Source organism: Ricinus communis, chromosome 2 (genome assembly GCF_019578655.1).
Source record: "Ricinus communis isolate WT05 ecotype wild-type chromosome 2, ASM1957865v1, whole genome shotgun sequence".
In the NCBI taxonomy this organism is placed as follows: domain Eukaryota; kingdom Viridiplantae; phylum Streptophyta; class Magnoliopsida; order Malpighiales; family Euphorbiaceae; genus Ricinus; species Ricinus communis.
The window spans coordinates 7687182-7702592 of record NC_063257.1 but is presented as its reverse complement, the minus strand read 5'-3'; the positions used below and the strand labels follow the sequence as shown (position 1 = coordinate 7702592).

General features: G+C 29.0%; 2 protein-coding genes across 2 annotated transcripts; both read right to left on the bottom strand.

Annotated features, from left to right (window-relative positions):
• Nucleotides 1-2096: 2096 nt before the first annotated feature.
• Nucleotides 2097-5365, bottom strand: LOC8270949 (putative wall-associated receptor kinase-like 16). The gene is made up of 3 exons (XM_015719879.3): nucleotides 4177-5365; nucleotides 3916-4080; nucleotides 2097-3404 (listed from the first exon to the last, which is right to left on the bottom strand). The coding sequence occupies exons 1-3, from the start codon at nucleotides 5057-5059 to the stop codon at nucleotides 2191-2193; spliced, it is 2262 nt and encodes a 753-aa protein (XP_015575365.2). The 5' UTR covers nucleotides 5060-5365; the 3' UTR covers nucleotides 2097-2190.
• Nucleotides 5366-12931: 7566 nt separating this feature from the next.
• Nucleotides 12932-15100, bottom strand: LOC8270950 (gibberellin 20 oxidase 2). Its single transcript, XM_002520234.3, has 3 exons — nucleotides 14588-15100; nucleotides 13983-14304; nucleotides 12932-13198 (listed from the first exon to the last, which is right to left on the bottom strand). Exons 1-3 carry the CDS (start codon nucleotides 15061-15063, stop codon nucleotides 12932-12934), a joined length of 1065 nt encoding a protein of 354 aa, XP_002520280.3. The 5' UTR covers nucleotides 15064-15100.
• Between the last annotated feature and the right edge of the window lie 311 nt (nucleotides 15101-15411).

Below are 15411 nucleotides of genomic sequence, written 5' to 3'. Positions count from 1 at the left end.
GGATGAATTCTGAAAACAAAGTGCTATTTCCTTGACAAGCGTTACGCAATTCGTTATTATTTCTTAAGGTTTCGCAGCTATACTTAGAAATACTCCAATTCAACATCGAAGGAACCCTTTGAACCATCCGCAGATCTGTAAAATTCGTCCTCGAAAATTTGAACGACTCGGTTCGAATTATGAAACCATAGCTGCAGGGACTGAAATCAACGGTATTCTGATTACTGACTGCTACATTCAAGTAACGCACTCCTTTGGCAAGTGATATTTGGCAACAACCGAGTGCAGAAAATCAAACAAATCAATATTCATTCCAATACAATTAAAGAAAAGACGCTACGAATAGTGTTAAGCTCTTACTAAATATATTAAACTTTCATTTTAAATTTAATTACAAATTTAAAAAGATTACAAAAGATTTATATGTATACACTAGTGTATTAAGCTCTTACTAATTAATTCTAATTATATGTAAAATTGGTTATTCACTTTTAATAATGCACATGAACTTCAATGTTCTTTATATGTATCTTAAGTAATTAAATAAGATTATATCTCTCTTCATAAAAAAATATTATCATTCAAAACATTTATGTGTAAATATTTTTTATTCAACTCTATACATATTAGTCTATCGTTTTTATAAATAACTAAGTTATTTTTTTACTCCAACACAAGTTTATACCAACAAAAATATTATGTTTCGTAAAAATGTCATATGTGATATTTATCTTTTTTTTTTGACAAATTATATGTAGTATAACTTTATTTTAAAAGTGATATAAGAATACATTTTAAAATATTACTATATTCATTAATTTATTTGTTATATTTTTTATTCATTAATTATGTTCAAGATATATAAAATATATATATATATATATATATTAATTTTAAGACTTAAAATTCTTTTAATGTGTGTTAATTTTTTACAGAAAGAATTTTTATTTTAATATATATATTTATTTTGACACATGGAATTTAAGTTTATGTGTAATCTTATAGTATTTTCTATTAATTTATTGATTAATAAGTTATATTCTTAATTAAATATTCATTCTAATTCTAAGAAATAACATACTAATAATAAATTAGCTTTCTAATTAGATAATAATTATTTAAAAAAATAGTATTTTAATTATATTTTAACATCATATCAACTAATAAATTAATTTTATAATTAGATAATGATTCTAATTATAATAAATAATAAGTATTAAAATATTATATTCACTAATTAATTAATTTTTAATTACATAATAATTTTTAATTTTAAAAAAATAAACAAATCAATTATATTGATAGTATTAATTTATATAATATTAGAATTAAGAAATAAATATTTTAAAAATAATTATTATATTATTGCACTAAAATATTTTTAAAAACTAAAACATTTAAAAATATTAATTTATTATTATTTTTTAAAATATTATAAATTAATATTAAATATTAAATTTTATTGATAAATTTTATTTTATAATTAAAATAATAATATTATTATTTATGCAACAGAGAAACGAATAATTTAAATTTAAATCTAGGACATCGAACGGCCCGTCGTGCTAGTAATTTCAATAAAACAGAATACACTGGTCAATAGTATCCATTATAGTATCCTAAATTGATTTTGCAGGACAATTATGTCTTTTCACCGCCGCAGCCCTTCGCCGTTATGTCCGTCTCGCCCTCTAAGATTATGTAGAAAACAGATTCCGCCGTGGACAGTAAAAAGAAATCACGGCTCAATCCACTGTCAAAAGAAATGATACAATCACTATCAAGTTATATTTTATTTATTATTTTAGGCATAAAATTTTAAAAGTTAATTAATGATTATAAGCATATATTTATATGCTATTATTTATTTACTGAAATTTTTTTACTAAAATTATTTTATTTATTTGCTCAATAATTGATTTATAAATAAGATATAAATAGATAAAATAAAAGGTATCATAGTTAATTCAATATTTTATTTTGTTTTTTCTCTTGTTCATTTTACACCAAACATTATTGTCTTATTTTATCTTATCCACATCTTACATGCCAGATAAATATTATAACGAATGAAGAAAAGCACTGTAGAAGACAAGCACAGAATGGTTGCAATTTAATTTGCAACACAACTTGGAGCTTTTTCTTATCAACCCTAAAAAGGAAAAAGAGAAAAATAATCATTTCTGAAATTTATCTTCCATCACGTACTGGTAACATTACATGGTTCCTTAAGCTATCATACCCAGCACTTGTACTAGGAATATCTCCATAATCAATACTAAAAACAGCTTCCACTGATTTACCAAGCAAGTATTCTGTTTCTTCTGATGAATTTGACTCATTGTTAACCCAAGGATGCTTTACCATCAATCTTAATCCCTCTAGTTCCATTGCTACTTCCTTCATTGTAGGCCTTTCTTCTCCTTTCACTCTTAAGCATCTTTTTGCAAGACTAGACACTTCCTTAATTTGCTCGATATTTCCTTCATTTAATATGCAATCCTCAAGAACATTAACCAAGCGATCCTCTTTCAGTGCATACAGAAAATACATAGCTAGATTTCTCTCCTCTTCAGGCCTTTCAAACGAAAGCGCCTTTTTCCCAGTAAGCAGCTCCACGAGGACAACTCCAAAGCTGTAAACATCGCTCTTGTCGGTCAATTGGCTTGTGTGCAAGTACTCAGGGTCTAAGTATCCCAAGGTTCCTTGCACCAGTGTGGACAATTCGTCTTGATCTAATGGAACTAATCTTGACGTACCGAAATCGGACACTTTTGCTATGTAATTTTCGTCTAAGAGTATGTTTGTGGACTTGATATCCCTATGAATGATTGGAACATTGGCTGCAGAGTGCAAGTATGATAGTACTCCTGCAGTTTCTGCAGCAATTCGTAAACGGATTTCCCAAGATAAAGCTGAAGCCTTGATTTTGTTGTGAATGTGCTCAAAAAGGGTTCCATTCGTCACAAATTCGTAAACTAGCAACGGGACTTCTGTCTCTAAGCAACATCCCAAAAGCTTTACCACATTCCTGTGGTTAATCTGGGATAGAACAACCACTTCATTGATAAATTGCTCGGTTTGGCTTTGATCAACAATTTTCGACTTCTTGATTGCAACAACTCTTCCATCTTTTAATGTTCCTTTGTAAACAGTACCATATCCTCCAGTTCCAAGAATTCTGCTCTCATCGTAGCTGTTTGTGGCATTCTCTAGTTCTTCAGCTGTAAAGATTTTGGCGGTCTCATTGGTGGATCCCTCTCTTTTTGAGAGCTGTTGTTGCAACATTATACCCCCATTTTGCCTAAAGAACCTCTCTTTGAGTTTCATTAACTTCCATTTCTTGAATCCCCAATACAACCAAGTAATACCAACTAGCAGAGCTGTCACGCCAGTAGCAACTCCTGCACGCACAACAGAATTAAAAGTTCAGAAACATCAACGTAATATGTGAATTGTTCTACATATAGTTATACAGTTCATCTCGACTGAGATGAAAGCATGCAGAATGAATATTTGATTTATTAATATGCAATCATGAGATTCCCTTGTCATTTTCAAGCTTAATGCGAGAAGTTTCAAATTAAAATGAGTTTCAGACTACTTAAAAGGACCAGCAAAGTATACCAATTTGCAGGATTTGAACTTTCAAACCATCCTGAAATGTGTCAGGAACTTGCTATGCCAGATTCATCAATTGCACTCTTTAATAAATTTGATAAACAGAAAATAATAATTTACAGCATATTCTACACTCTAAAAGGTACGGATTCCAAATTACACATCAGTTTTCCTTTTCTCCAGGTTCATCCTGACCAATTCAGCTACATCAGTTTTTTATTTATCCTGGCGCAACGGAGAATTTGTACACAAACCACTGTGCAAAAACTGTAGAAAGATGGCCTATGAACTTACCGATGGTGACCTGAATCGCTAGTGATCGATCACGGAGGCAACCGTCTCCATCTCTCCTTCCATCTCCATGATACCCGTTGGGGCAGGAACATGTGAAATTCCCTTCGGTGTTAATACAAGCTTTTACGCACTTGTTAAGCGTTGAATTTTTACATTCATCAATATCTGCAACAGAAACAGAAATGTCGTGAGACAAGCCATTAGCATCAAATAGACAGGGTAAGAGATAAACTTTAAGAGGAAGAACTATATATATTGTACCTTGGCAACCATTCGGCAGGTATGGATTTCCTTCATAACCATCTAAGCACTTGCAACGATAGCCGGACCCATTCTCAGGATCCTGACAAGTGCTATTTCCTTGACAAGTATTATACAACATTTTTTCTCTTAAGGTTGCGCAGGTATGATTGGAAATAGTCCAATCCAACACCAAAGGGACCTTTACAACCGTCCGCAGATCAGTGAAATTGGTCGAAGAAAATTTAAACGACTGCGTTTGAATTAGGAAAGCATAGCTGCAGGGACTAAAGTCTGCGATGGAAGGTTTATTTTCAAAGTTACTGACTGTTACGTTAAAGTAATTTACTCCTTTGGCAAGTGATGTTTGGCAACAGCCTATTCCTGAACAAGTATCATTGGGCACATATTCTAAGCTGTTGCACATAGACATACATCCAACCTGGTATGCAAAGTCGTTTGCGTCTGCTAGATAACCAAGGACAGTTGCTTGAGTGTTGCAACCAATAGCAACAAATATGTTATCAGTATCAGAGATAATAAATTTGCTTAGAGTGAGCCTGGACGATTCTGAATTATCACCAGCATCCATTCCTGACGAAGTATTGTAGCAATCACGGGATACATATTGCAGGATGTGCATCTTCCCGTCAAGTGTTATCTCTGTGACATTGATCGTACTTGCTGTTAAAAATGCTTTAGGAGGATCGAAAGATTCATCGCAAGTTATGAGAAATTCTTCATCATAGTAGCAATCATCCGTCAAACCGAATGGATAGGGGATGCTAATATTCCCACATCTATCTTGGCAACCAGGCTTGGCAATTGGAAATTCTTCTGATGCTACTGCTACTAACACCTGTAATAGTAGCGCAAACTTCAAGATCATTTCTTGAACTCTCATGGCGCCGGCTGCTCTTTGTTTTCTTTTTGGTTTAATTTTCAAACTCTAGTTTGGAGAAAATTTCTCACATATGACATTATCTGTAAGTAGTAAGGAAGACTAATTCAAGGCTGACAAAAAGATTGTACCTAAGAATGATGTGAAAATGGATCAAGTCCAATTAATTTTATTTAACAAAAAAAAAAAAAACAGGTAAAAGTAGGGGCATAAGAATGGTCTGAACTTAAGTTCTTACATATATGATTATTGTCTGAAGGAAGACTAATTCAAGGGGCTAGCATGCTGGTATTATCTAATGTTCTTGATGTGAGAGGACCTTGGAAATTATGTATTAATGATTCATGCTGACAATCACGTTCTACCTAAGAAATGATGTGAAAATGGACCAGGACCAATTTATTTATATTTACCAGGTGAAAAAAACAACTGCATGAGAATGATCTGAACTTAAACATATTTATTGATAGAAAAGTCGCTGTTTTTGGGGAAAAGAAATAAGAGTCCGTCACATTCACCATTAATCTGACATTGAAAATAATTTGCAAAGGAACAGGAGTCATAACCAAGAATTAAGAACTGTAAAACAGGAACATGGGAAACTGTAGAAAGAAAGAAAAAAATTTAATTGCAATTAGGAAACTTGCTTCAGATCTGAAATTTAATTTCTAAGCTGATCTGACAATAAGTTGCTTCTAATTGCAAGTTTTTTGAAAAGAAAAAGGATAAAAGATTATCAGTATGCTAAAACAGGGTTTCTTTTTATGTGAGATTATTTTAGTACTTATTGTTTAATCACTCTGTTTTAAATAAATTCTGCACTAGTGAGTCCTATGTTTGATCATTCCAATTTTTCAAGATTTTATTTGAACTCTTCTTCTTAAATTGCACGTAAAATCCTCTAATATCTCTATAAATTATCCAAAAATCCCAACTTTGCCGAGCTTATATTATTAACGCAAAAGGCACTTCAATTTGTCAATCAGGTCAACCCCTTTTATTATTATTAATTTATATAATTTTCTTAATATTGAAATTAATTAAGTGATACCATAATAACTAGTTCTTGTATATATAGTGTTTCTCATTTAAAGAAATATTATATAGGTTTGGCTTTATGTGTATATGTGAATCATAGAGACAAGGAGTTTTATTATTTTTCGTCACTTTATCTGTTGTTTTATTTGAAATTTTAAATATTTTAAAATTATTATAAAATTTGGTAATTCTTATCTTGAGCTACACTATAATTAATAGAAAAATATTTTATATTTTAATATTGAATGATTGATACATATTTATTCATTTAAAATTAATATATATATGTCAATCGTCTACTAATCTTGTGTATAGGTGAGGACATATATCAAGCCAATAAATATATGTCAATCATCTATTAGTTTTGTATATCAATAAAAACATATACCAAGTCAAAATAAAAAGAATTTCAATAATTGTCAAATGAGTTCCAAATAAAATAATAAAGTATATATGACAAAAAGATTTCAAAATATTCTACTATAACAACTCTCCAATATATAATTGTCCTTTCATTTGATAATATAAAATAATAAAAAATTCTATCTTTCGATTTACAAAAAGGACATTGTTTTTCTTTTATTAATAAATGCTCCTAATTAACGATCTACTAGTTAAAAACTTTACTATCAATACATCGGAGGCAGGCTTGGAGTCGGGACAATTATCTTTTATCTTATTCGTTAATATTATTGTTTGTTTATTCCTTGCTAATTTTAACACACATTTTGTCACATTAATTTAATTAGAAATAAATATTTTGAGTGCACCCTCTTCAAAAATTTAGAAATTTGTTCTATTACATAAAGGTTTAGAAACCAAAAATTAAATAAATTTAAAGTAGAAAGATTTTAGAAATTTTTCCTATTACATGAAAGTAAATAGAATAAAATTACACTATATAAAAATATATAAAATTACAAATGAATCATAGAAAATGTGCAATTTGTTAATTGCCTTCGAAAAAAATATAAATTTAGAAATATACCAATTTTGCGAATAATACGATTAAAAATTAGTATTAAAAAATAGTAAATATTATTTTCATAATATAAATTTTTAGAATCACAACTTTTTCTTTGTATATATATAAAAAAAAAAGTTATAGCATTATATTTTATATAATGAAAATAGAGTCGCTATAAACCAAAAGAAGACTCCTGCAAAAAGCATATTCTTACTATCATAAGATTAAGTCTGTAACTGCAATTTTTACCTTTTTCTTTAATGTCAAAAAGAGTTTTAATTTCCAACAAATTATTTTTACATAATTTTAACTTTTTTGCAAATTTAATTATGCACATTTGACATTTAAAAATATTTTCAATCTGTTTTATTACGATAAGAAATTAATTGTTTTAAAAGTAATGAATTAAAATGTCATTTTAAATAGGAAATTAGTATTAATGTGTGTATTATTTCAAAAATTAAACTTGGCTTTCAAATTAAGTTATGAATTAGTAGATGATGCGAAAGGAATTGGTGATGTCATATTAAAAAAAAAAAGAGACTTGTAGAATGACCGAGGCAAATAGAACTTTTGCAGCAAAAATAAATTTAACAACTATTTGTATTTTCTTTCTTTGAAGTCAACTCATCGTTGAAAATATACGAAAGTAAGTATTTGTTATGTTATAGTTCACCAAGAAAAGAATTACACTCTCTAATTCGTTATAACGGTCACTTTTTGATAATTTATTTGAATTAATAAAGCATTTAATAGAATTAATTATAAAAAAATTAGTTGAAACATATGAATTTACTTTTCTATAGATATTCTAAAATTTATTACACATATTTCAATATAATAAAAAATAAAAAGATTAATATTGCATTAGATTTACAAAAATTATAAATACTTAAATTTTTTTATTTTTAAAAAATACAATTATAATAGAACGAAGCGAATATAATTATTATGCCAATAGTTAGTTGGAGTTTCAATAATTTGTTTCCCAGAGGGGAGCTATTGTTTTGATTTATTAATTAATATATTAACTAGTTTTAAAATATAATATCAGTATGATAGTATTTACAATAAGAAATTATTTCTAATTAAAAATAAGTCAAATACTAGTTAGACTTATAATAAATTATATAATATATATTACTTCTAAAGATAATGAGTGATTTTTAAAATTAATTTCAATTATGATATACAATATAAGCAAAATAAGGAAAGGGTGAAATAATAAATACGTACAATTTTTGAAATTAAAAAAAAAAAAACAAAAACGATGGAATTTTAAGCTAGCTTAATAAGATTTTCTATTCAAAATGATTGAATATTATAGCAGTGTGTGGAGGAACCACAGAATGGAATGCAGCAGCTAGGAATGACAATGTATAAAAAACATTTAATTAGAATATGTATATACAAATCTGTTCCAAATCTATTTAAAAATTTACTTTTATTATCTATATCCGTTAAAAAATTTAAATAAAAATAAGCGCATACTATCTGAATCCGTTAAAAAATTCGTTATATATATAATTATAAAATAAATTTTATGAATATTTAAATGGATCGTGAGTACCCTACTAATTAAATATTAATTTATATAAATATTTAAATAATTAAACATATATCCGTTGACGAATCCGTTTATAATAAATAAATTTAAAATATATTAATAAAAATTATAAAATTATCTAAACCATGTAGCTTTAAATAAGATCTTATAACTTTAATTTTTATTATTTTATTTCATATATATATATTATTTAATCAGGTATCAAATATTGAATTTGAGTATCCCACACTCATATTTATTTAAATAATTAAATTCAAATAGTCAAATTCCATAAAAAGATTAAAATATAATCTCAAATCTATTATAATTATCTATACACATCTTAATAAGATTTGATCAGATATGTAAAAATACTCCTTCAACTGCCATCTTTAAGAGGGGCCAGCAACTGTAATGTAATTCTTCAAAGTTGAAAAACGTGAAGATGTGTCTTTTCAATTATTTTAATGTCACCCTTACTGTTTAGATAAAGAATCCAAACCCTCAAAGATAAGGCCAGAAGCACAATCCAAAAGACAGCCACAAACTAAACAACAATAGCATTTACAAACAGTAACAACAAAACAAATACTGGGTGCTAATACCTTGTAGAACATGTTACTTTTACTATTTAGTTTAAAAAGAATTAATTAGTTAGGTCAATTTATGAAACTTAAAATATTCAATAGTTGAATGTACCTTTTCTTAATATTACAGTTAAATATATGATTAAGTGAAACTCATATCAACTAAGAAAAATCTAAAGCAATCTAAATAATAAGTATTTACTATTAGGAATAGAAAGGCAAATCAAATGCACTGGAAAAGAACAAGAAATGTGGTAAATCTTATTTGTCTGTCGCTATTGTGTTCATTATTCATTGGCCATCTGACTTGCGAAAAACAACAGTGGAAGTGCAATCATATATATTGCCCTTTTTCGCAAGTCCTTTTCAATCAAATTTTGACTTTTGTCCAATAGCGGAAATCCAAGGACAGCCCGCGTGTCTTTGCCCCTTTTCGAGTCCTATCATTATGCAATTCCTTACTGTTTAATATTCTCCATCTGTTTCAGTTCTTTTGTGTGTCCAATCCAATATAAACTTTTACAAACACACCAACAAATATCAGATATTCTCGATTTAACAGGACCCTGCGATCTGATTTCGTATTTATAAAACTTATATCCTGAGATTTTAGATACAGATTGCAATAAATAGGAATTGATACTTTAGAATTAATATATATATATATACACACCCACCTTGTAATATATATACTGTATATTTTAAAATTAATGAATGGTATGTATTTAATTATTTAAAATTAATAAATATATATTTAATATATAAAACTTTTAACTAATTCTTGCTATAAAACTTACAAAGAAGTCCCAAGAATTGAGCTAAAAATTCATGCTCATTTTTAACGCTACATGGCATACCCAATTACCTCGTGCGTGAATACCGAGTTCAAGCTCATTGCCTATAAATACAAGTGTTGTTTTATATTCAGATGTCTTGTTTTTCGTTCTCTCTTACCCAGTTCAAACTCACTTTCTGCACTACTTTTATACGCGTTTACATTGGAAAACGTTGTTGCTTTTAACTATTCTATCTTTTCTTGACGGGCTGATCAAATGCTTTCACATATCTTGTTGTTCCCATTAGTACGTAATCCAAGCTTATCTTTTGCAATACTTTTTGCCTACAGGTGCAAGTCTGTCACATTCACAAACGTTATTTCTTCTTAATTATTATACCTTTTTCTTGATGGGTTAATCAAATACTTTCACATGTCTTATTGTTCCAGTTATGTGCCCGATTCTAGCTCATTGTTTGCACTACTTTTTGCCTATAATTACAAGTCTTTCTATCTTCCAAAATGTTATTTCTTATTAATTATTCAACCTTTTCTTGATGGGTAATCAAATACCTTTCATGTCTTGCCTCTTGTTCCGTACCTGGCCTCTACTAGAAGAGCCTGTTGAATCCTCAGGATTTTCGTATTTATGTTGGCAAAGAAAAGACCTTAAGGACAGTGCTCTGCGTGTTTTCGTGTTTTTGTTGTTCCTGTTACATATATACCTGATGACTTCTACTGGAAAAGTCTATTTAAATCTTAGGGTTTTTCATGTATTATTTATGTTTGTGAAATAAACCTTAAGGACAATGCTCTACATGCCTCAGTTTTTATTATTACTTTTAGAGTAATACTGATAGCAGATAATACTCCAATAGCCATGCTAACATACAGCAATTATATATATATGCTGATAATTTTCCAGGATTAGTACTATTTATATCTTTGATAGTGACTGAATCTAACCTATTCAGATCTCTTTCCATTTTTCTTTATTTTGTGGAGGGGAGATTTACATTTTGGATATATGGCCCTCCTATGTGAAAATATTGCTTAAAGCAGGAATGTATAATCCAAAAATATGAATGAGATGTTAAAGATCTCTTCTAACTTAACTAAAATGATCGTGTTTGACACACTCTGAGTTAACTCTACGCGAAAAAAAAAACTTTTAAATTTTTTTGTAAAAGAAAAAAAATGCAGCAACAACCATAAAATAAATTAGATAATTTATTATAATCTCGACTAGCTACCTTTAAATAATGTGGCTGATTTAAATTATTCAGAAAAAGAAAAAAAGCTGAACTCTTGGCTGAACTTTTGTGTTGAAACGTACTACTACAAGTATTTTATCAGGCTGATGTTAATTGGATTGGAAACTCATGAATACATTACATAAAATGTAACGTTTTCACACAAAAATAAGAATTTCAGAACCCTTTTTAATACAAAGTTGTGCAACCACGTAAGGATTATACAATTCAAACTATTACAAGATTTTGTATACTATTTCTAACTCAACATGTGATTCTTTTAAGTTTGATGGGATTTGGACATTGATATTTATTTTCTAAAGTGGTCAAAATTTACCACTAGACTGAATAGAGAAATAAAAGTAAGCTTTTCAAAACTTCTTTTTTTTTTACACAAAGTTGCTCAATTATGTGCGAGTTGTACAATTCAATCTATATCCAAGATTCTGAATACTATTTCTAACTCAGCATGTGAGTTGAAATCAGGTTTTATAATGTAATTTCTCCTTGACAATGTCATGCTAAATTCACTTTTTTTCTTAGTGCAATTGATCAATGTGCCCCTCCCACCACCTCTCCCTTTACACATGCATAATTATTTTTCAGTTCTGCATTTCTGGATGCTTCTACAGAACCTTTATCATTTTTTATCCTTGTTTTGTTGTTGTGTTCTTCTGGTACACTTGCCAAAGTATCCACATTGAGAAAATATATTTCCTATCCATTAACACAATTGATAATTAAGGACACTTTCCATACTTGCATCTGTGCTTTGATCATTTTACAAAGGACCATTAATGGACTTCTATATGCTACTTTGCTTAGGAATCAAAGTTTGTTAGGTTGCTGTTGCATTTGGATAGTTTGTTTTCTGTTCTAATTTATCTAATGTAATTTTCTTTGTCAAATTGGTTTTTATTTGTGAAGGTTCTGGGATATTTTCATTATTATTGAGACGTTTAAGTGTATGTTTATGAATTTATTAGCAACCTCTTGGCTTTAAGTAGCTTGCAATTTAATACTGTATTTTTTCTTATTTTATATATAAATAAAAGTATATGTTAATATATAAAAAGAACAGATACTTTCTCCATTCTCAGAGTTCATTGTCTCCTCAGGAAACAAAATGATCAAAAGCCATATATATATATATATATATATATATATATATATATATATATATATATATATATATATATACCTGTATGTGTAAATTATTATTATAAAAAATTATAATATAATCTCATTTGAACTCCATTATAAATATATATAATGTGATATAAAATAGTTCATCAATTTCTTATAGAATTTTAAAAATGTACATGGAAATATTATAGGATTACAAAAAATACATATGAATAAATAAATAAAATATAATAAAATCAAAAGTACCACACCTTTTTCTTTTTTACTTTTTGCCTTTAATTTTTATAAAAAAAAATTTAGTGAGTTATTTGATTACATATATAATTGTAATAGAATAAAATTAATAATTACTGATTAATTATAAGAGTATTTTAGTCGCTTAAAAAAAATTTATCTTTTGTGCTTTTATATGTATATATATGTAATGCAGAAGCAAGTATCAGGGCCATGATAACCTTTTTCTGGTTGAAATCAAACTGGACCAATTATAGTCCCTGTGTAAATTATTCAATAATGTTCCAAAAGCATTTATTAAAAAAAAGAACAACTAGATATTTTTTTTTTTAAGAATTGGAAGAAATGAGGAGCCAATTGGTGAAGTTTTGAAGTGTGGCAGAGTCGGCTCTATAGTAATCCTGAGTGAAGTGGAGCAAATCAGACCAAGTGAAATCAGGGTACATCCTTTTCCTTTCTCTACAAACAAGATCTTGAGGGGGTCTCACCACCTTGTCTTCTTTTGGACAAAGAAAAAATGCTAACGATTTCCTATCCTCGTACTTATTAACCACTGCCCTGTGAAGGCAACTCTTGTAGATCCCATTTGACAATGCCTACACAGACAACAAAGTTACAACTATGTTATATAAGCAATTCATTTCACTCTATATACGTATCGACCGTAGGCATTATCGTATTGCGCACGAGGGCATTGTCTCATCCATGTTTTCTCCCAATTGCTTCTCAGTGGCAGTACTAATTTTGAAACCCTAATTAACCAATCATGAAGATCACTCTGATGCAATTAAAAAAATTTATATTTTCCCTTGTAGACTTTAACCAATTGAGGATTAAGGGCAACCAATTAAGATTACCTTAATAATAATACAATCAATATATATATATATATATATATATATATATATATATATATATATATATATATATAAGAATTCAGAAAAGGAGATATATTAGCTTGTTTTGGGAAATGGATTTAATACATAATAATCTAACATTGTATGTGTAACATATGTGAAGTGTTAAGACATTATATAGCAAATCGACTATAATTATTAACATTTTTATCTATCTCCCAACAATCATTCCCCTAGAGGAGGTTAATTAGGATTTCCTGCTTGCCTTATTTAGGGATTACTTAACTCTTGATACTCTCATTTTTATTTTCAGACAGAAAATTACTTATTCATCGTTGAATTAGGTGTAGAAAATTAATACGTATCAGTGTCGTATCATAAAAAGATTTAACATATATGCATACTTTCCTATCTCTCCAAGTCAGATACCATGTTTATAACTTGATTCTATGATTAGATATGATCTTACCCCAAAAGTTAAGGAAAGAAAAAAGATAACGTGCATCTTATTTTTAAGACTTACCGTAAAGGTGTCACCAACGTTGATAACTAGGGCACCATGACGAGGTGGAACAGCATGCCACTCATTGTTTGTGAAAACTTCTAGGCCTCCAACTTGATCTTGATGAAGAATGGTTAATGTTGTTGGATCACAATGTGGTCCGGTCCCAAGAACAAGACTTGGCTCTTCACAAATTGGGTAGAAGTTGCACCTCATCACAGAACAGCTATCTTCAAAGAATTTTTTATAATGGAGTCTGTCAACTCCCAAACTAATTGCCAATAGTTCCATGAGGGAAAGAGATAACTCCTTCATTGCTTCACAGTATTTTTGATATACCTTCCTACAAAGAGTTATAATTTATAGTAAGATGATAGTAAGATATTATCATATCAAGCAAAAAGTTAGAAATCCAAATCATAGATATTTTTTATATTTATAATTTATTTTTTCGGATTCATATTAAAATAAAAGAAAAAAGAATTTGAATCTGAACCATTATATAAATTGAGAGATACAGTTACTCCCAGACTAAACATGAATGGACCTTTAGAAATCTTTGTTGTACCAAAAAAAGGAGAAACTAGGTTTATCTGAATTTATTTTTACATATATATAATTCTTACCCCATCTGTTCAAAATCTTTTCCAATAGTAGAATTGAAGAAATTCAACACAACGGGGTCCGAACCATTTTCATGATATCCAAAAGATAATGTCTCTTTCCAAGGCAGTTTGGACAAAAATCGATCAGCATGGGCACTAGAATAGCCCCACATCTTGCCTGGCATCTTCCTAGCCCTTAGCTTCTGAGAAGTTGGAAGCTTAAAGAAATTATCCATATGATCATTTGCCATTTTGATAAGTTTGAGATCAACACCATGATTGACCACTTGAAAGAAACCATGTTTCAGGCAAGCAGTCTTGATGATACGAGCAGCTTTTAGTGTTTCCCCTTCATCACCTCTAAGGAAATATTCAAGATCCACTACTGGCTCCATGAGCTCCTGTTGGGCACCGACTAAATCATCTTTTGGCCATTGAAATTCAGTAGGTATAGTACTGCTGGTTTGTTTTTGAGCAGTAGAAACATTTTGCTGCATTTGGGAATCAAGTGGAGAAGAAAAAAGTAAGTGTGCAGGCACTTGAATCCGTTGAGAATGACACACAAATGAGAATTGGTTAGGACATGACATTTATAGCGGATTCTTACTGCTTTGAATTTGTGGGTATAACAGGAATAAATTAGGAAGGTGATAGTATATTATTTGCCAATTTTGTATTATCCAAGAGTGGTACTTATTCATCCAAGGGCTGGTGTAATCCACCCGATAATAATTTGTCTGATCCACCATTTATACAAATTGTTCCCCATTTTTCATAGTGAATCATTAGATAAATATAATTCCACTTCATATATCATTATTCATTAATTTACTCTTTAAGATTTT